Raw genomic sequence first — 22,562 nt, 5'->3', positions numbered from 1 at the left:
TGAGGGGATTCTGCCTGCCAGCTGTGTTTTCTGAGCGCCTCTAGGCTCTTTACGTCAGGCTTTAGGGAGGCCTTTTTCGGGTTTTTCGTCGCTTTGTTTAATGGTGGCCAGCTGCATCAATGTTCCTCTTTATTTTTGTAGGGATCGGAAGTTATATAAGCTGGGATTAAAAGGATTTTATGTCAAAGATGACAATGACAGTACAGGTAAGGTAATGTACAACATGCTGCGTGGCCATATATTATGTGAGTTGTGTGTGGCTATTCGGGGTACAGTTGGACTGTGTAACCACTAGCCCATACCTTTGTGCCTATTTTTGGCATGCTTTTCTGTACTTCTGTTACAAAGACAGTTGTGAGTAAAAACGTAGCACGTATGTAGCTTTCAAGTCACTACAGTCTTGATGTGGAGCTTTGTGTCAAACCAGGCACGATGCTTATTTCTGCCCGCACAGATCTATCAGCTCACATAATCACTACCTGGTGCACAGAGCACGTTAGCTCACACATGTCTGACTTCTCTCAATTCATAATTTCACCTTCCCCAACTCAAAATTAATTCTATAACAGAAGGTCTTTAGATCCTTGGTGGGCCAGCTGGCAGCAATACAGTCCTCTGCCTCTTCCCTAGCCTAGGATATTAGCTGGTGCTGATGAATCTGTTGGGCCAGGATTAGGGGTAGAAGCAATGATGCTGATGTCTTGCAAGGTACACTATCATATGATGATGGCTTGGTTTGAAAGGAGGAAGTGTGAACAGAAAGGAATGTCCATAGAAGCTAAGGGTGAGTAGCACAGGGTACGTGGAGGAAATGTGAATGGAGTGAAGCAGCAGGATGTAAACCGTGTCTTTGTACATGTATAGCTGAATTCTGGTGAGAGTAATCAGTTAAAAGCAGAAGGATCTTGTGCTATAACTTAGCAGTAAATATACCCTGACCAAAAAAAAATCATAAATCTCAGAGTTTTATCAACTATACCATAAGCTTTTGTATTTTGTAACTTTAATGAGTATAGTCAATACACACTTGACTTTCTCAGTGGCATTTGTCATATACACATGCAATATTTTTTGAAAGTTTGATAGATACGCAAGCAGGGATTCAATAGTTGATCAGATGTTTTGGAGATGAATAGGTTCTGCAGTTCCAACAGTACATCTTTGTAAAATCATACCATCTTTGTTATTTTTGAAAGAATTGTAACGAAACCGGCAGTTTCTTGTATTTTAAGTTTGTTGTGATATGTGCCAAAGCAACTACTTTAAAGAATTTTCTTTTTATAATACTGTGGTGGTGGGGTTTTTTGTGTTGCTTGCTGGGGATTGGTGCAGTTTGCTTCTCCAGTTAATGAAGTGGATGTGTGTGGTGGTTTGACCCTGCCTGGCAGCCAAGCGCCACACAGCTGCTTGCTCGCTTCCCTCCTGCTCCATGGGATAGGGGAGATAATATGAAGAGCACGAGCAAGAAAACTCATGGCTTGAGGTAAAAGTGGTTTAATAGGTATGGGAAAGAGGTAAAAAGAAGGCAAGCGATGCGAAGGAAATTGCTTGTTACGTCTCATAAGCAAATGGGTGACCAGCCAGCCTCTGAGCAACAGCTGCCTAGGTAGCCAAAAACCCTTCTTCTTTTTCTACCCCAGGTTTTATTGCTGAGCATCACGTTATATGGTATGATGATCCCCGTAGCCAGGCGGGTCAGCTCTCCCAGCTGTGTCACCTACCAGTCTCTTGTCCGCCCCCAGTCTAATGGCTGGGGAGTGCAGAGTGGGGAAAAAGAGCCTTGATGCTGTGCAAGCATTGCTCAGCACTAGCCAAAACACCGGTGTGTTATCAACACTGTCCTAGCCACAATTCCAAAACACAGCACTGTCCAGGCTGCTGTGAAGGAGGTTAATTCCATCCCAGTCAGACGCAGTTTTGGCTGTTGAAGTTGGATTTTGGTTTCTACTGTTAGTCATGCACATTAGTTCTCCACTTGTTTTTGCTTCCTGTTTTTGCTAAAAATGTGGTGTGTGCATTCCAGCCTGGGAGCAAAGGCATACAGAAATTGAGAACTGATTTGAAGTTGTATCCCTTCTTCTTTTGTAGGATGGCAAATGTATCATGCTCACGAAAAGGAGAAAATAATCATATTAAAATAATGACACAGTTGGAAAGTTTGGAATTCATGTGATAATATTGAGTTAATGGGAAAAAAATAACGTATAAAACTTTGCATTTGTATCAGTGTTACTGTTTTTTGATGTGCTAGAGCAAAAGATGAAAGATGCTGTATCTAGTAATAGCTTCCCATGTACTTAAGAACTTTAAATGGCAAAGAAAGCTTAAGAGATGATCCTGCTATTTCTTATAGGCCATTGTGATGCGTGGAGGTGTCAATCAGATTATATTCACTTAATATAATTTGTTAATAGGGGAAGAACAAGCATCTGAGGAGGAAAACCGTTGTCCCAATGTGGCATTCAAGGTGGACGGTAATCATGGTCTGGCCCTGGAAGAAGTTGAACTAGACTCAGAGGCTGAGCTTATGAAGAGTATGGGATTGCCTCTTCACTTTGGCGGACAGTCAGCTCACAGGGACTTTGTGGTAAATCTTTATGTGCTTTATTTGTTCTGTTTACTTCGTCTTTCCAAATGTAGGGTGTTGTGGTTTAACCCGGCTGGCAGCTAAACACCACACAGCCGTTCGCTCACCCTCCCCCCTCCCTCTCTGGGATTGGGGAGAGAAACGGGAAAGTGAAGCCGGTGAGTTGAGATAAAGACAGTTTATTAAGACAGGAATATAATAATAACAATAATAATAATAATAGTGATAATGGTAATAGTATTAACAATAATAATGTGTAAGAAAACAAGTGATGCACAATGCAATTGCTCACCACCCGCTGACCGATGCCCAGCCTATTCCCGAGCAGCCGGCCCCCCCACCCCGGCCAGCCACCCCTATCTATTGTTTAGCATGACGTCAGATGGTATGGAATACCCCTTTGGCCAGTTTGGGTCAGCTGTCCTGGGTCTGTCCCCTCCCAGCTCCTGCTGCACCCCCAGCCTGCTCGCTGGCAGGACAGAGCGAGAAGCCGAAAAGTCCTTGGCCTGGTGTAAACACTGCTCTGCAACAATTAAAACATCAGCATGTTATCAGCGCTCTTCTCATCCTAATCCAAAACATAGCACCCTACCAGCTACTATGAGGAAAAATTAACTCTGTCCTAACTGGAACCAGGACATAGGGGCATGTCTACTCTTCAATTATTTTTGAGACTGCAGTTCACGGAAATGTATCAGAGCTGGGGTTAAGCGGCTTTGCTCAGGTACCTCTAGCGATGTATACCATCGTGGTCTTGTAGTTTGTAAAACCCATTTGCCAATTGGACTAGATAGGTTTGGCTGTGCTTTGTGCTTCCCTGTCTGTATTGCTTGAGCTGCTAAAGGGAGCTGGTTTAAAACAGCCATGGTAACACTGGTGCTCTGCTGCAGGACAACGTGTGTATTCCAAACTGAGCGTGTGTGTTCACATCATCCCCTTTAACCATTTAGCTTTAGGTAGTAGTAGAAAAAGCTAGTTACGTGCATTCCCCTTGTAGCTGATCTTCCGAAGGACAGGAGTTAGGCTGGGGTACTCTGCTTCCTATGCAGAGCAGTTTGGCTCTAGAGGAAGGATTAAGTTTTGTGGGGGTGAGAATAAGGTAGTGGGATATTCACTGTGACCAATTCATAGAATACAGACCTCCCTAGAGTGAGAGCGCTTTTTTGCAGAGCACTCTCTTATTCTGACCTGATTAATTTGTTAATGTACAAGTTTCTCCTATTTACTGTTTTAAATGATGACATTTTAATAGACCTTACTTACAGGCATCTAACTTCAAGCCCAAGGTATGCGTATGATTTGTGTTGCTATGTAGTAGTACTGCAAATAAGTCAAGTGAAAAATAATACATGTTTTTACTAGATTACTACTAAGTGGTGTGCTTTGCACCGTGTGTATTAACATGACATGATGAGGGATGTGAACAAAATATTAATGCCAGTTCTCTGAATCTAACTCCTTTACGTTACACCTTATGCATTTGTCAGTGCAACAAAACCAGGGATTGCAGCCAATGAGGCATTTGGGGTAATACCCATACATTTACAGGTTTTTGGCCATGTGAGTTGTATTCCCTCATCACCACCACCACCCTTTTACATGCCAAGTTTAATTTGGCAGTTTATTCAGAAATTTGGCAGATTTATCTTATAGAACATTGTGTTGTTCATGGATGTTTTTGTCTTATGTGTGTAAGCAGAGGAAGCCCCACTGAAACAAGTGGAGTTGTATTTGTTGAAACCTTAGTGTTTCCTTTCAGTAAGAGGTTTTTGTCTTCTGTTTCTGTGCCCCCCCAGCAGTCCTTGATGTTACTGAGTTTTACTGTTGAGCTCAGCCCAGTGACAACAATTTCTGACTAACCTCCCTTCAGCATTTTGTGCTGTTTCACATTGATGTATTTTCTTGTAAATCCCTGAGCAATGAATGGCTTCTCTCCCAGCAGTCCTACTTCTGTCTTGAATTCTGACTTCTCTTGGTGCATCTTTTTTCAGAAGCTCTTGCTGTTGTTTGTCACAACTTTCTCAGACATGTGAGCCAAAGTTACGCAGCTGGGCACTATCAGACCCATATAATCCTAAGCCCATTTCCTGGGGAGAAAGCTAACATTGGGGTTGCGATCAGAGGGAGGGTTACAACAGAAGCAGAAATGTGCATGCAGGGAGGACAAGAAAAGACTGCCTGTATGTTTTGGACTTCTAAATATGTTTATCCATTGTATTTTAGGCAACAGAAAAATATAGAAAGAGAAGTAACATGAAGATTATGAAAAAGAAAAAGAAGAAGAAGGAATTACAGCAAAAACACAAGGATAAAATGGGGCAGGAGTGCCAGGATCAAGCTAATGGGGATCACAAGCAGTCCATCTCTGATGACCCAGCCCCAGCTACAGAGCAAAGTAAAACTGAAATTGTAAGTGAAGGGAACTGTGGAAGTTCAGAAACTCTTGCTAATGAGGCCTTACCCAGTGAACTTAAAGACAAATGGGAGAGGTACTGGAGCGAGTACGGAGAGGGCCTTCTTTGGCAAAGCTGGCTGGAGAAGCATAAAGAGGCCTCATTACCTGAGGCCACAACACCCTCTGAGCCTTGGAATAGTCCAGACACCAAGGAGGAGTGGGAGCAGCATTACAGCGAACTGTACTGGTATTACTGGGAACAGTTTCAGTACTGGACAAGTCAAGGATGGACTACAGAGAGCTCACACAACGACAGCATGGAAGTTCACGGGCTAACGCAGGAGGCAGATCTGTCAGGAAAAAAGGACCTTGTTAGCCTGGAGGCTGAAGGCAGCGAAGTGCTGAGCTTGGAGCTGTCTCCCTCTCACACCAGAAGTGAGGAAACACTCACTTCAAGTGCTGAGCCCCATAACGAGATAATCTCTGGGATCTGTAATTTAAATCTGAATTTGGACGAAGTGGAGCAGAGCAGTGCACCTCTGGCAGTAACCCATGAAGACCCTCAAGAGCACGGTTCCTCTAACAGTGAATGCCAGTGTCTTTGTGCTTCAAGCCAGAAAGAGCCCTGTGATGGAGGAACCAGGAAAAGAAGTGCATCTTGTGAAAATAGAAGTATTAACCAGTCAGGTAATACAAAATCGCCAACATTGATTCTACCAGTATATTCCTAACTGGTTGCATACAAAAATATAAAAAAGAAGTCTATGTCTTTATTATGCCATTTTAAAACATGGATTGAGTATTTTGTGTAAAGATTGCATAATTAATTCCTTCTTCTTTCTTCTGATTCTCTGGTACATATCTCTCCTCTCTAGCCTGTATATTGAATGTGTTCTTCAGGCACAAGTGATTTTAACACGACATATACTTTATAAATCTCCTAAATGTACGACAGAAAGTGGTGAGAGAGCATTGTTGGTGCTTACTTGCTTGCTTATTGTTGGTGATTTATTTATTTACTTTAGTATTGGTGTTGCAGCAGTGTCATTCAGCTGATGTTTTTCTCACTGATAGTCTGAAAAAAATGGAAGAAAACTCAGGTTGATGTTTTCATGAATCTGACAAATTTAAAGACAGCTTATATTTCCAAAAATGTTTCACAGATTTTTTTTCAGATTTTTTTTTTGTTGGCAGGTTGTTGGTTGTTTTTTTTTTGTAGCTTGTTTTCCCTTCTGTCTAAAAATGCCATGCAAAATAAACTCTTGTTGTGTTGTACAAGTGGACAACCGTCTGTTACTGTGGACCAGATGACTCTCAGAGGTCCTTTCCAGCATTAAGCTGTCAGTTAGGCAGTGAGCTGCAGTCATCATTACAACCCCAAAATCATCTGTGCACAACTAGTGCTAACAAGTGGAAGTGCCAGGTTGTAGACAAGCACAGTGAGAGGCAGAGTCTGTGCCTTACAATACTGGAAGAGTTTCCTTGAGGGATGTACAAGATTGGGCTGCAGACGTTTTAGCCAACCAGTTCAGTGTGCAGAGAAAGGAGATGGCTGTCCTGTTTGCTAGTTTGATAAGCAGCAGTGTAACAGCTTTCCTGACTGATGTATGCTTTCTTCTACTGAAGAGGAGGGATGAAGTACGTGATTAGCATCTTGGGACTTTAGTTTGATGCGGAAAACCTCTGAGTCTGTTGCTAGTGACCTTCTAAGGAAGGAAGAAGCAGGTGTGCTCCCATCTTCATCCGACAGTAGAGTTGAAATGACAGAGATGAAAGAAAAATCTACTTTCCAACAAGACATGAGAGAAGGTGCTGGAATCCTCTGTTATTAAACCTATGTGAATGTCTTCACGCAGCTAATTAACTGAATACTAAGTTTAAGAACAAGGAAAAAACTATTCGGAATTTGTATCCCGTAAGCATTTTATTTTTCTTGGAGATCTGAGGTATTTTGATGTCAGTCCTGCTTAAGATTATTAACTCTGCAGTGTAACTAGTACTGGAAGCTTGTGTTAGTACGTTGTCCCTCAAATGAAGATAGGTAAAGATCTGGATGGTTTGGCACCTGTGCCTTATTTGTCAGATTCGGATATGTAAAACATCTTAACTGTATCTGCAAGTGTACTATGGGGATGGGAAGATCTGGAATTGATCAGGCAAAAGGAAAACGTGATCTCATCTTTTTAGGTTCACAGGGGTCTTGTAACTCGTGTAGTTCAAATGACAAAGAACAGTTGCTGTGTCGTGACACAAATGAAGATGAAGAAGAAGAAGAGCCTCCTGAAAACAGAGTTGCCAAAGTTAAGAGAAGGTAAGTCATGACATTTAGACCATCTTTTTTCTCAAATTGTGATTTATAGCATCTATTTGTTTGATCAAGATGGTGAGTTAAAATGTCAGTGCAAACCCACATAGTCTTCCATCACTGCCTACCACTTTACCTGGCAAGAAGCAGCAGATATTTCTTCTTTTCCATTGCTGTATGAAAAGAATGTATGGCCTCGATGCTGAGTTGTGTGCAGGGTGACAATACCTCGTGTCACTGAAGTATATAAGATTGTTAAATTGGATATGATGATTTGTTTAGGTCTAGTTAATGCAGAAGGTCTGAGAACATTATTAAATATTTTGTATTGTTTAAATTAATTATGTGCTGCCAATAAAGTGCTCAGTGCTGTGACAATCATAAAATAGCTAATCTCTGCCTTGTCACAGTTTTTTTCTTTCCTCTGTTGCAAATTTATAACCACAAAGATGATGGGATGGCTCTTTTTTCTCTAGTACGTTTACAAACTCAAAGATGAGGGGAAGAATGGAATTATCATCTGCTAATGATGTTCCTTTTGTTGTAACATTTTGCTGTTGCCATAGGATTAATAATGGATAAAGTGATAGATAACGTAATAGATGATGAAGGTAATTTGGAAATCAGGTGAACAAATGCTTTGTGTTCATCCGTTCTGCGTAGGGCTTGGTATTAAACATTTTGAGAAATTATTCAGAATAGCTGGAATATTTATAACCCCTATGGAAGGACATAATGTCCCTGGTGTTGGATAAAAAGAGCTTATGCATATAAATAGGCTAGTGTTATCTGCCTTTTTTGGTTTCAGCAGTGTGTGGGAAAAATTACTGAAATTCACATTTAAGTGGTGTCAGTATAGGAGTTTTAGTAGCATTTCTTTAAAATAATAGTGGGCGGGTTTTGTGGTGTGGTGTTTTTGTTTTTTTTTTTTTTTTTCTACCAGAAATTAACTTTTTGGTCATCTGTGTTTTTTCCTAGCCATGAACTGGACGTGGATGAGAATCCAGTGGAAGATCCTGAGGAAACCTGTTCTATTTTGGGTTTCAAGTGTGGCACAGGACAAAAGTAATTGCTTATGAGGAGCTCGGGGTTTCTTCACAGCAAGTCTGCTCTGTTAATATTATTTAAATAGACCGTTCATCTCCATTCCAATTTTGTTAAACTTCTTGAAGATAAATGCAAAGTTAGTCTTTGCACTGTAAGCTTGAAACTGTAAGCTTTAGCAATAGAAATCCAAAGTTACAGAGATGAGTTAACAAAAAAACAAACAAGAAAAGCACTTTGAAAGACGGACATAACTCATAGTGTACTTACAGTTATGTAACTGCACATGACTGGATAAATAACTGAAATGGCCGCTCAGTTACTTAAATTAGGGATGCTTCAAGTCTCAAACTGTTAACGGTCCTCTTAGTTTGGAGTCTGTGGGCTTAGATCATAATTTCTAGATGTTTTATTTGTTGGAATGAGGTTGCTTTATACTAACAAAATGATAGTATGTGAATAAAGCATTGCCATGTTATTGATTAGTGAAATTTCATTGTCAGTAGTGTAACGTAAAGATATGGTCATCAGTGCCATTGAAGAAACATTGTAGGACACAGCTAGAGTGTAGATTAAGTCTAGGGCTTCTTTGTGATGTAAGTTGTTTAATACAAACATATATGTTTCAGAGAGGAACGTGTCTTGTATCTGACACTCTGTTCTACTTCATAAAAACTAATTACGTGAAATGCCCGTATTTCTTTTTTGTTGTTGTTTGGAAATGTGTTTACCAAGGTACGAGAGTACCTGTTTTGAAGGTTCTTTACAGCCACCAGCATGATGCTTAATTTTACAAATCAAGATTATTTCTCCATTTCCTATTCTTCTTAAGTCTGGTCTGGGAAATTTTATCTACCCAAAGTTACGAGTCTATTTGCCAAACAGGGTAAACGTTTTCACAAAACTATTTCAAAAAGGTTTAAATGTTTTCTTGAAGGTATGTCTGTTTTGCAGCTTTATCCAGTTATACGTGTTTTAAAAGAATATTTAGATCAACAGATGTCTCAAATATTTAGGTCTAACTCACGTTCTGTAGACGTATACATTCATGTTAAAGCTTCCCAATTGGAAATGGGCCAACTAAATCTTTTTTCTTATTTTCAGGTATGATGGAATTCCAGATTTTACCCACCGAAGTGTGCAGTACTTGGAGAAAAAAGCAAAACTCAAGTCCAAATTTTTGGACATGCGTAAGCCAAGGAAGAGTAAGAACACACACATCTTCTTTACAGAAGAACCTGAAACATCTTCCCAAAAAAATAAAACTCTGAAGAAGGTGGGCTTAATTGTTAGTGTTGCTGTAGTTCTATAGAATTGTCTGTTCCCTTGAGCTGTTGTTGCATTATGGAAAAAAAAAATGCACAGAGTAGGTGACACTTTTTTTCAAGCGCCAGTCTGATGCTCTTTATTCTTCTTTTGCTCCCCACTCTACTCCTCATCCTGCTTAGGTGAAAGGTAGTTAGGTTAGAGTGGATATGGAAAGGCATTGGTGGATTCTTGTCAGTCTGTTAAGAGGAATGGTGAAGTTACATGGAAGTCATTCCTAATGTCTGGGTGCATCATTCCTTTAGAGGAGTGCATAGATTTCTGTAGCTGTTAAAAAGAAAAGGTATCTTTGGTCTTAAAGTGGATGTGAGGACATTTGTTAATGTTGTCATTTCAGTTATGAGGAAAAAAAAATTGTATATATTAGTGTATTTTATGCAAATCCCTATTATTAATTTTAGTTGTTGTTTCTTTCATGTAAAAAACTGCACAGGACTTCATGTGTTGATTGCTCAAATGAGGTGTTTGATGGAACATCAGCAACAGGATTGTTCATTCTGTAGAATTTCAGTTACTGTTATTTAGTCCTGACCCTCTGTTGGTTTTTTTAGTGATACCAACATTCTTGCTTAGACCTCTGTCTGCGTATATTTCCAACTATGACTTCATTCCTTAAAGTAATTGAGTCTCTTTGAAATGTTACCTCAGATTGTAAATGTTACTTTGCATTCTTGTGGGATTCTTGGCGCTCCCTAATACCCCATTGTAAAACATTGTTTTCTGGTGGTGACAGTGTATATTGTCTTGAACTCCAGTACCATTGCTGTAATTGTGCATCAAAAGCTTGGTCACTGTGGTCTTGCACCTGAAGCCAGCCTTGCCTGAGGAGCAGTTAGATTATGTGAAGGAAAAAGGTTAGAAATTTCCTCAGACTTTCTGGTAAGGAACTGTCCTAGGCCTAGTGCCACCCAGAGCAACTAAGGTTAAAATTGAGCATCTGCATATACCGTTGAAAAGTTTGAACTGACATCTGTATGTTGGCCAGGATGTAATGCTGAGTTACCTACTGTGCAACAGATCTGATGCACGCACCATTTGGTACATCTTGGAGGTGAGGCAACTGATGTGTGAAGGTTATTTTACATGTTTATGCTAACCTGGAAGGCAAAATACAGCTGTTTGGAATGCAGATCAGAGAAAAAAATAGTTAATTAAAATGTAGTAGTCTTGGTCAGCTGTGCTCTGGCAAATCTGACTATTTATATTTCAGATATTATTTGCAAATGATTCGCTGTTGATATTGTGGAGTTTCTGTTTTGCATGTAGCTAGTATCTGGATACCAAAGACAGCTTATTGTGAAAAAGTTGTGCAAAGGGAGCAGAGCTAAAAACTTGAATGTTTTTGGTTTGCTTGTTTGTAGATATTTTACTTTTTTCAAAATTGGAAGACTGTATCCATGGTAGGTGATTTTGAACTGTAATGCTTTTAAACTGCCCTATTTGCACCTGGTTACCAGCACATCTCACAGTCTGTGGTATTTGACAATTCCAGGTGGAAGAGTTCCTGAAGCAGGTTAACAAACCTGTTGAGGAAGCCGCGTCCCAGAAGGCCTCTCCTCAGGATAAAGTGGAGGGGTCGTCCACAAGCAGCGACTCGGAGGATCAGGAAAGCGTTACCACCACACGGAGTGTGAGATTCAACATTCAAAACCCTGAGCCCCTGCCTTCCAGCGTGGGTGGTGGTGAACCTGGGACAAGTAAGCCTGAAGAGGAAGCAATGGTCACAACAGCAAACGGTGCAGATTGCCAGGGCACGGGGAAGCTGGAGTGTGGCTCTGGAAGGGAGCTGGTCCCTCTGGACATACCAGATTATCTCCGGGAAGAAACAGAGGATTTGAGCCCAGGTATTCCTAATTCCTACAAACTGAACATGAATTGGCAGTTTCTCTCCCAAAGTACGGCATTGCGTGGTATTTATTTATGCTGTGTAGTCAAAAAGACTTCCTCGGTCCAAGTGGTAATTTAGAGCTGTACCAGTGAATGTAACTTGTTCCTGGAGCGCTTAAATCCTATGTCTCACCTTTAATTTAGATAGTATTTCTTTATAGATGAACAGTTATTGTTAATCTTATGTGTGGTCTAACAGGTCTTTTGCTCACGCAACTTTTTCTCCTGTACGGTAAGAGTGATTAATTTCAGGTAGAGGCATGGACCATCCAATTTTGGGTTCACAAATGCACCTGGCTGAGCTTTAGGCAACATACATTGTTGAAATTTTTTTTTCTAAGAAAAAAAAGTCATTTATTGTGTGAACCTGCTTATTTAACACTTGGAAAAAAACGAAATGTGATTATTCAGGTTTCCGCATAGAGTTTAATCCTTTCCACAGTTATGTTAGAGTTCTACTGCAAAGTTCTCATCTAGATTGGTTCTTACTCCTTTTTTTATATATGGACATGAAACTAATCTCTGATCCATTTGGTTGCTCACTATGGAGAGCTTATTGCCGTCAGTTGAAGATCATGTCTTACCTGTTAACTTAGATAATGGGTGAAATCTTTTCATTTTAGGACTGTTACAGATGCATGATAGATTACTTTATTCCTTTGTTATAAAGGATGCCCTTTTTTGACTTAAACCACAAATCTGCATAATCTGGCAGACAGTAATAAAGGTCATTTAGTAGTGTTGAACATTTTATATCTTGACTCTTATCTGCCTACCAGTTGCATTTCTAGTCTATGAGAACAGTAATTGTTAACTTTTGCAGTGTCTTCCAGTTGTAGATGAAAAAGGTACTGCAAAGAAGAAGGAGAAAAGAAGGAAGAGAAAGAATAAAATTGCATTGGGATCTATACCTGCTGAGATTGCTGCAGATCCTGAGCTAGTCAAGTACTGGGCACAACGTTACAGGCTGTTCTCTCGGTTTGATGAGGGGATCAAACTAGACAGAGGTACGTTTAGTACAAAGTACACTGACTTGGTGATATAAAATGTATCCAAACTGGTGACCCTTCTTGCAGCTTATTACTAATTTTCTTGCTAAGTGGAGTATTACTGAGTGTGCGTTTGCAGCTCTGGATAAATTCCATCAGCCACTGTGCAGACAAACAAAAAATCTAAGGACTTCCTTGGAGCTTGTAGTAGAGCTCCTAGCATGGGACATCCCTCTTTCTGATAGTCCTGATGCTTGCTGATGATCATACCCAAATAATACTTGATCAGGACTTTTTCAGAAACTGGATGACTTTCTTTATTTCCAGATGATCTTGGAGGTCGTTTCCAAATTTAATGATTCTATCGCTCTATTCTATATATCTTATGAAATAATTTTGTGAAAATTTGAGTTGTGCTGATGAATGTAATTTTTTTCTGTTAAAATAAAAAGTCTTTCAGCAGTCATTTTCAATGTCACATTTTTCCATGTTTACATGGAAACCACTTCCAAATCATCAGTTCATAGGTAAATGAGGAATTAGGATTACTACTTTGTATTTGTGTGGTGTTTTTATAAGCCTTTAATTTCTAATTCTTTTCCATATAAACACATAGATTATTTGGCAGACAAGACACTGCTGTAAAGAAAATAATGCATAGTATGTAAGAGGATGTCTTTCTGTTTTTATTTGTTGCAGAGCATAATTGTTAGATGTATAACGTTTTTTGCAGCTATGTTGGTGTGCTTTTCCTTGATAGGCACCAAGTTCAACAGCATTCTCTGAGAATGAGGCATATCTGTACTCTTCAGTGAGACTTTGTTTGCTTAGCAGATCCCTGGGCTGACGAGAGTTTATCATCTTGAAAGCCTGTATTTCCTGGTTGAATGCATTAAGCTAGAATTGCTGGGATTAATGCTAAACCTTCAGCTGTTTGTTTTTAATTTAGGTGACCTTGAACTAAGTGGCAAAAATAGACTTCTCTTCCCTTTGCAGAGGGCTGGTTTTCTGTTACTCCTGAGAAGATCGCTGAGCATATTGCAGTCCGTGTTGCCCAGGCGTTCAACTGTGATACGATAGTGGATGCGTTCTGTGGGGTTGGAGGAAATGCTATTCAGTTTGCTTTGACCTCGAAAAGAGGTAAGTAGGCATTGTATGTAGCACGCTACTTTGTTTCTTCAGTCGTTTTCCCTAAAAATTTGGGTATGGACTTTGTTCAATGATTATTTTTTTTCAGTGCTTCTGAAGCAACAGAATCTTTTTTGCTTCAACAGAATAGTAATAAGAGCTTTCTTTTTTTAAGAAGGACCTATAAAACTGTTATCATACTTTAAGTCAAAGTTGGATTTATGTTGTACTAGTCAAAGTTACTTTTACATGGCATAGTAACTAGTCCGTAGGATGCTCTGAAGAGTGATGATAAAGGTTAAGTTCTTTTTGCAGTGCCAGCCCGCAGCAACACCAAAAGGCTGCTGCTTTTCTCAACAGTTACGTTAGGTCTTTGCACTCAAAAACATGCTACATGTGAATAGTACTTAAAATACTGGAATGGGATCACCTGCAGGTTCAGCAGGACCAAATATAGAAAAGCGATGATAACTTGATACTGGTATAAATTCCTGTTGCCAGGTAATGAAACTGCAGTGAATCATGACAGCACTTTCTGTAAAAATATTGACTACTTAATCCTCCTCTGCTCATCAAACACTCTGGTAAAATACCAGCTCAAATAACACTTCTGACTAATTTCTGAGCAAGAAAAATGGTAGTTTGTACTGCATTAAATTTGGTAAGCTATGATGCATTCTATAAATATTTTCTAAATTTCACATAGTTTCTTGTATTTCTTGGCTAAATATGTATGATTTTCTACTGCCCTTTTATTATAACTCTCTTGCTCTGTTGGGTACTCAGTTTTCAGTACAAAATGATCAGCCACAAGATAAGAGTTCATCTTTAACAGAGGAGAAAAATGAGTTTCCAATTGCCACTGTTTAAGCTGTTGGGCTCCTGCCAAGATGGAAGAGAGGAGGACTGCCTCCCATAGGCACACAGCTTTGCCTGTCCTGTACTTGAGCTGAGGTGGGGGATTGTCATGGTAGTAGATGTAAGACTCCCAAAACTCTAATGGCGTGCAGAGGCTTCCCAGTTCTGCAACAGCAACTGAGCCTTGGCTGTGGTGTTTCCATGCTTTGGTGTGAATGCAGCCATTCCTCTATTTGTGGAGCCTCTACAACAAAGTAAAGGACCTTCCTTCCCCTTTGAGGAATTGAAGCTTCATGTCTACTACTGCCTACAAAATAAAGTCATCACTTAGCACATAAAATGAATTTACAGATGTGACTTGTATCTGGTGGCCGCATGAGAACATCTTCATCTTGAAGCTTCTACCTGGCAATTAGGTGGCGTCCACGTGGTGGTCAGATGGTTTGTGCGCTTCACAACTCATGTTACTTGTGCATTTCCTCTCGTTCATTTGCAGTGATCGCTATTGATATTGATCCTGAGAAACTCAGCCTTGCACGCAGCAATGCCGAGGTGTATGGTGTGGCCGACAAGATTGAATTTGTGTGCGGAGACTTCATGGTGCTGGCTGCTGACCTGAAAGCTGATGTTGTGTTCCTCAGCCCTCCCTGGGGCGGGCCTGACTATGCCACCGCTGAAATCTTCGATATCCAAACGATGATCTGCCCAGATGGATATCCTTTCAAACTTGTGTGTCATTGTGGTTGTGATTTTCAGTCATTTATGTTTTCTCTCTTTCTACCCGTCCTCTTTTGAGATGGGCTTTGCCACATCCAGTTTGCTGACTGGAACTCATGTAAGCTTTAGTTGAAGTTACAGGTGTACCTTGTTTGTTTAATTCTCCTCCAGCCTCAGCTATATTAAATCTAAACCTAAAATTAAATACTTTTATTGTTTTTTATTTGAAAGAATAATTGTCATATAGGGTTATTTTTAAAAGGAGGAAAAAAACTTTTAGAAAAATGTTCACATCTTCTAACTTAAAGTACTCATTGAATGTTTTTAATTTCTTTATAGGATTTTATTCCAAAAAACGGAACTGATCAAATAGGCGTGCGTAACATATAGGCAATAATTAGTGATATAAGTTATGACTGATTATGAATTCTTTTTTTAATGAAAACTGTCATGTACAATGTAAAGTAGCAGCTACTTGTGATGTGGGAAAGCATAGAGGAATACACGCAAAATATTAACCCTTTTAATTAATGTATAAAATTTAATTAATTTATTCGCATGGTAGGGAGCAGTCATTCAGTTGGGAAGGCATTAGCGTAATAACTTCATCAAATGTGAAGTGATGTTTTTCTTTTCCAAATAATCTCAGTTGTTTCTCCTTCGGCTAAATTATAGCCATATTTCTAAGGGTGAAGAAATTTTTGTTTGCATATGTGGGATGATTATGTAAAATGGATTAGAAAGCAGATATAAAACAAATGTACTGGCTATAAACTGCATTTCAATTTCTAAAATGCTTCTCTGCAGTCCAGTTAAATTTTCTAGGGAAATTAGTAATTTTTTAGCTTTCTAGTGAAATAATGGTGAAATAGTTTCTGCATTTAGACAGTAGTAATTTCTGCATTTCAGAACAGTATTTAACTTACACAGCCATTCCATTACTGCATAATAATGTAATTTGGGACATGCTTTCAGAATGAATGAATATATAACAATTTCTCCTTCCTCATTCTTCTTTTTTTCCTTTACTGGCTTCTACATTTGAAATTTTCAGGCTCTCCAAGAAGATCACCAACAACATTGTGTATTTTCTACCTCGCAACGCTGACATTAACCAGGTAGGTTACTGGATAACAGCTTGATAAATACAAAAAACTCATCTGGCTTAAAACCTAAATATTATAAGCAGAAATTTAAGATTTTTAAATCTGTTCAGCTGAATGTGTTGGGTTTTTTTAAGTTTGAACATTATATTAAGTGATTTCTGTGTTTCCTGTACTTTTGGCATATTTAGAAATGGAAGTACTAGGTTATTTCCATGTTTTTGAAACTGTTCCTTCATAGAGCAGCAGACTGGAAATACTTACAGACAGTCCAAACCCAGTATATATGAGTGCCAGACAGATACATTCATATAAAAGAAAAAAAAATAACCAGCTCTTACCATCTGATAAATTGCATGGCTTTCAGTTTATGAAGGAGTTGCAGGAAATCACTGTACAGCCTGATAGCACTACTGTCACTGCTGTCATTTTGATTAGTATGTCAGTACATTCTCAAGCAAGAGACATATGAAGTGGGCCCATGTGAACCTAATGAGGTTCAACAAGTCCAAGTGCAAGGTGCTGCGCCTGGGTCAGGGAAAGCCCAGACATGAGCACAGACTGGGAGAAGAACTCACCGAGAACAGCCCTGCAGAGAAGGACTTGGGGGTTCTGGTGGATGAAAAGCTCAACATGAGCCAGCAGTGCGTGCTTGCAGCCCAGAAAGCCAACTGCGTCCTGGGCTGCATCACCAGAGGAGAGGCCAGCAGGGTGAGGGAGGTGATTGTACCCCTCTGCTCTGCCCTTGTGAGGCCCCACCTGGAGTGCTGCATCCAGGTCTGGGGCCCCCAGCACAAGAAGAACATGGACCTATTATAGCAAATCCAGAGAAGGGACACAAAGATGATCAGAGCTGGAGCACCTCTCCTGTGAAGACAGGCTGAGGGAGTTGCGGTTGATCAGCCTGGAGAAGAGAAGGCTCCAGGGAAACTTCATTGTAGCCTTTCAGTACGTAAAGCAGTCTTATAACAAAGATTGAGAAGACTTTTTACTTGGGCAGATAGTGATAGGACAGGGATGCCCCATCCCTGGAGGTGTTCAAGGCCAGGCTGGATGGGGCTTTGGGCAACCTGGTCTACTGGGTGGCATCCCTGCCAATGGCAGGGGGTTGGAACTAGATTTTCTTTAAAGTCCCTTCCAACCCAAGCCATTCAGTGATTCTGTGAATGTCAAACTCAGCCTCTTCTTTACTGACTGATATTAAACATGCCAGTCAAATACTTTTTAAGTAATTAGATGACTGTAGCATTTCCCCTGGGTGTCTGGTTTAGTTTCCTCTGTATATTTTTTATGTTAATTATGTCTTGTAGATTTTAAGCTAAGAAGGGAGCAGTAAGATGTTCTTCTCATGTGCATCATACCACAGAAATTTCCAGGATTATTTCCTGTTTTTTCAAAAGCTGTGTCTGACAGAGCAGAAGAGGTCTTCAGATAAGGTCTGCAAAATATTCTGCAGCAAACACACAGCTTGAGAAATAAGCTGAAATTCATGTGGCTTAAGTAATAGCATGCTCTTTACCTGTGCTTTGCGCAGGACTGTTTGTACAGTGGGTGATGATTTAATTGCATTTTATATTTCAGGCTGGTAAAATGTTGGTACCTTATGAATCTTTAAATGAGGACTTTAAGAAGAGTTTCTCTCGTTTCAATTTCTAACCATAGTGTTTTAACAACTGTAGCATTCCCACAGCGAAGAACCACCTCACCAGGCTTCTTCTCTACTCATGAGCGCTTGTTACTGGATTTACAAGTGGGCAAAGGCACCTATATCTGATGTCCCTACAAAAGCACCTAAGAGTGTAAGAGTGCTTTCCACAGCCCTGTGTCTGTTCCTGCTGAGCAGTTCAGCACCTGTATGTGGTTAGGTTAGGTGTTCTGCTGCCCCTACATCTTGGTACAGTTGGTTCTGGATGTTGTTGGCATACTCAGAATATTCCTTGATGTACATCCAGGGGTACAGCTTTACATGAAGTGCTGAATTGTAACTGCTGTCACTCAGAGTCATGACTTTGTGGTCACAGCTTAGTTGTTAAAAGCAGGCTAGAGGGGTGGGTTCAGCTCAGTTGTCCAGGCTAGAGGGTGTTCTCTGGTCCACAGCAGACTGCGTGCAAAGGCCATGGGTTTGGCTGCCATCATCTCTAGCTGTATTTAAGAGCGATGCCACTAAAAATCTAGAACTTTAAATCTCTAAAGGAAATGAAGATTTATCATTGAAGTTCTTAGTACAGATGGTTTTCTTCTCAGTTCACTCGTGATTTTGCCCACAGTCCTGATCCATCCTTTTCTCATGGATCAGACAGGGTGGCTTCTGCCCCAACAGCTACCTTGGCAGGGGTCTGTGAACACCCCTGCTAGTGTGCAGGGATATAGCCATGCTTGTGAACGTAGTCCATGAACACTGGAAGCCTATAAAAGTCTGAAGTAAATATTGAACTTTTTTTTTTCAGGAGATTAAAACCTGAAATCAGAATAACTTAGATAAGGCATTATTTGCTGAATAGATTACCCAGTGCCTTAGATTTGAAACTTGTAAGGTTTAAGGTTCATTTGTGATTACATTTCTCAGGCATGTCAGATTTCCCTCTTCTGTGTCCTTAAAAGTTCTCTCTTTGCATGTACAGGCTCATACCTCAGGCTTTCAGGTATCCCATGGCTGCCAGAACAGCCGGTCTGATAGGCTTAGCTTGGAAAGTGGCGGTTGTTAAAACTTCAGTACCTGCCTCATGTCTCTCACTGACCGACCTGAATCTACAACCAAGGTGTGCTTTGCCCATTTAAATAGATAAGGAGCTGATATAATTGCCGCTGCAAACCTTCATGCAGATGTTTGTACTGTCTCTAAGCCAGTGGATCGGTGCGAGGTGGCTTCTCTGACAGCGGCTCTCAAGCTCCCATGGAAATAGATGCCCATCAATTGGAATCGACCTTAGGGCAGAAATAGTTCAACTGTTAATTATGGTGGTGCGAATTTAGTGGAAAACACGTGCTTCTTTTTAGAGTTAGGTAGCTAACGTAGGACAGGGGTCTTGCTGTGAAAGAAGCCGGTAGCTGACTTCAACTGAGCTGTTTCTGAGGGCTCTGCGTTCATTGCCTTCTTAGACAACACCCGCAACTTTGTTCCGCGTGGTTTTATTCCAAAAGCAGTGCTTACCGTGCCTGCAGTCATGGCCTTGTCTGTGTCAAGTTGATCCTGAGGAGAGAGGTTTTTTCTTAGGCTGAATTTCCTTACAAGATTCACTGAGTGTAGGTGGCAGGCGAAGAGCAAGCTTCTGCACTTCTGCCTCGAGAGGGAGCAGCGAACCAGTGGAATGCACTCGGTGTGCTTTCAAGCAATGTGAAGTGTTTCCCTTAGTTGTGTCAAATCTCCCGGTTCATAAGCATGTACTTGCTACAAAAATTATAACGCATAGGTCCATTTGTAAGTTGAATCAGTCTTTCAAAAACATTCTTTCTAGTTAGGGGAATATTCAGGAACCATGATGTGTGCGTGTAGGTAAAAGTAAGTTTGACCTACTGAGAATTCCTTCAAAGTAGGAAAGAATTAGAAATCGCTATCTCAAATAGGCTTGCATATTTAAATAAAAATTATGCCATAGCAAAATTAAGTGAAAATGTTTGATATATACTTGGGCAGTTGAAAGCCATTCTTGCCTTCTGTGAGGTATTAATTAGGGTACTTCTATGAGTTGTTAATTAAGGGTACTAATTTAAGCTGATATTAGTTGAAAATAAATGAAAATAGAGAATATACATGCATTGGCAAAATTCTGATGAAAATTTCCTGCCCTTGTTCTGCTGTTGATTAACATGAGGGAACCTGAAGTCAGGGAACATTCAGCCTTTCCGGGCATCCTCATCCTTCCCAGCTGGTTCATTTCCACCAGATCAAGGGAAAGAAAGGAGGTTCCTGCAGGAGATCCAACATATGGGTCTTAAAACTTCACCCAAATCTAATGAAGACCTCTGTGAGTGATTTGAGAAGCCAGCTGGTTGAGACTGGTGAAATACTGTCTATGAAGTGTTCATTAAGCTGTAGAGCTGTGCTCAGCCTAATTGTACAGTGTACTTACCTCAGGGACCAGGATTTATCCCAAGTATCCTGCTTTCTTGCACAGCCTGTTTTCTGTACCGAGTAACGCATCTGTATCTTTGTATTTGCAGCAAAGAAAGAGGAATCTGGGATTTGTTGTTGTGGAAGCTTCTTCATAATGGTGGGATAGTTTCTTTTCAGCTCATTGCAGAAGGCGTTCCATTATGTAGGACACCAAAATGTGTCCTGCTGCGTGGTCACGTACTCGTGTAGCGATGCTGTGGCCTGTTCTTCTAAGTGACGTGAATTGAGGTGTTTGTCTTGTCACTTACTGTGAGAATGGGGTCTTGGCAGTACGATGGCTTCACCCAAAAAATGGGTGAGGTGCATATGCTGATGATGTGTGAGACACGTTACCACATCAGCATCTCCACCAGCCTAGACAGCTCGAGCGATGGAGTACTGGTGAACTGGGGGTTCATTACTTACCCTGCCCATGGATAGTGGTCCACTGAGTTATTAATTGTTATGAACCTTAGAGCAGAGAAAGCAAATCAATTAGAATAATGTTGGCCTACTCGTAAGACAGAACACGAGTGATTTTGCTAAATGAAGGTGATTCTGAGAATGAAATTCCTAATTATTACTCAACTTGAGAGCTGTCTTTTCAGATGAGAAAAATTGTTCCGGTCTATCCAAGATCCAGTCTGTGGCGGAAGAAAGACACTGCAATTTGAGAAAGATTTGCCAGTGTTCGGAAGCCTTATGGGTAGATCAGATGAAGCTGTAATGTATACACATTGTCTCTAGGAGGGATCTGGCTCTGTGGCTCTGCTCAGCAGATTACAGCCACAACGCTGTGAAGTCGCATCATGGACCTTATTAACGTGCTACGCAGTTTTTGTACTAACGGGATTTGTGTTGGTATGGGGTAGGAGAAAAGGCTTAAAGAAAAAACAAGGAAGTGTCAAGAATTTTTCAGAAGTGGGATAACTTAAAAAACAGCCGCTCTTCAAAATTCAAGTCTATTTCACAATCAAATTTTAATATAGTTCCAGTTTCGTAAACAGGAACTTATAATACTGAAAATAATGCATTTGCCTGTTAGACTTGCTATTAAAGTCCTGCAATATTTCCCCATTTTCAGCCAGCAATTTTTTGACCTTAAAGTAGTGTAGCATGACAGAGGAAGAGGAGCAATGCTGCTTTTTTGGTAGTATGTTTCGAAGGGTAATCTTCTTTCTTTTAGGCACGTTTAAATATTATTTCTTCATCAAACCATATGCAAAGTTTTACACTTCATAAAACACTGGATTATGTTCTTAACATAAACTTTACCATGAGCACAACTGTTCATTGCTGGCCACATTCACCATAATTCTGTAAATAGGACAGATCAGACAAGATACTTGTGTTTGAAGTTTACAAACAGAACAGCATAAGAGGCAAAACGTTGCCAGGTGCGTATTTTTTTTTTCTAAGAAAGCTGCAGATAACTTAGTGCTCAATATCTGCAGGAGGAGTTTTTCCCTGTCCTTAGAATTAGAGAATACCTCAAGGGTTTCAGCTTGTGCAAGGGAAAATCATGTTCTGTCTTTCAACTTTCGATAAATACTTTTTTTTTCTGAACGTTAGTCAAGGCTGTGGCAATTCAGCTAGCTTTCTTCATGACTGCGTCGCTCTGATGGATGTCTCTGCTCTCTGAACCTTGCTAAAAGGAGGGGACGATGCAGCTTTAAGGAGCATGGGTCCACTGGAGAGGCATGGGACATACTTATGGCAGTCTCCCACATAATTCAGCTAGTTAACAGAACCTATGTAAACTGGCATCGTAATGCAAATTGGCAACCTCTCTCACTTAAGCTAGCAGGTGAATTAATTCTTTCTAGCCAGTTGTAACTCAGTCATTTGTGAGCTGACCAGCCAGCAACCTGCTTGTTTTTTTTAATTGGTGTATGACACCGTTGCTGCTAGGAAGTTCTTAAAGACTGCATTTATTCACTCTATATACTGTGTTTTTAAAAACATAGGCAGGGTAAGAGGCAAGCAAAAGTTTACATTTGTCATTATGTAGAGTTGCTAATATTTTTTTTTACTTTTTTAATAAGTAGGTCACTGTTCAGACCCCGTCCATTTTCTGTGTTGAAAACTTAATGTGTATCTTTACAAATTAAAGTGGTGTAAAATTTTAAA

At 40.2% G+C, this 22,562-nt stretch overlaps 1 protein-coding gene across 3 annotated transcripts in view; it reads left to right on the top strand.

Annotated features, from left to right (window-relative positions):
- TGS1 (trimethylguanosine synthase 1) overlaps positions 1-22,562 on the top strand; it is a 30,445-nt gene that overhangs the window by 511 nt on the left and 7,372 nt on the right. The window contains exons 2-13 of one of the 3 annotated variants that reach the window (XR_014580344.1): positions 142-206; positions 2,415-2,587; positions 4,811-5,669; positions 7,170-7,293; positions 8,266-8,352; positions 9,436-9,607; positions 11,150-11,501; positions 12,378-12,551; positions 13,530-13,673; positions 15,016-15,234; positions 16,278-16,354; positions 17,650-17,775. Coding sequence is in view for 2 of the 3 variants with exons in the window: in XM_083825754.1 (XP_083681880.1) it covers positions 142-206; positions 2,415-2,587; positions 4,811-5,669; positions 7,170-7,293; positions 8,266-8,352; positions 9,436-9,607; positions 11,150-11,501; positions 12,378-12,551; positions 13,530-13,673; positions 15,016-15,234; positions 16,278-16,354 (2,446 nt within the window). In the remaining variant the exon portion in view is untranslated. Of the gene's footprint in view, positions 1-141; positions 207-231; positions 1,484-2,414; positions 2,588-4,810; positions 5,670-7,169; positions 7,294-8,265; positions 8,353-9,435; positions 9,608-11,149; positions 11,502-12,377; positions 12,552-13,529; positions 13,674-15,015; positions 15,235-16,277; positions 16,355-17,649; positions 17,776-22,562 lie in introns of those variants that run through there. The other 2 variants (XM_083825754.1, XM_083825755.1) reach the window with 2 other exon arrangements.

Source organism: Anser anser, assembly GCF_964211835.1.
Source record: "Anser anser genome assembly, chromosome: 2".
Classification (NCBI taxonomy): domain Eukaryota; kingdom Metazoa; phylum Chordata; class Aves; order Anseriformes; family Anatidae; genus Anser; species Anser anser.
The sequence above is the reverse complement of the archived record's forward strand: the minus strand, read 5'-3'. Positions and strand labels throughout refer to the sequence as shown.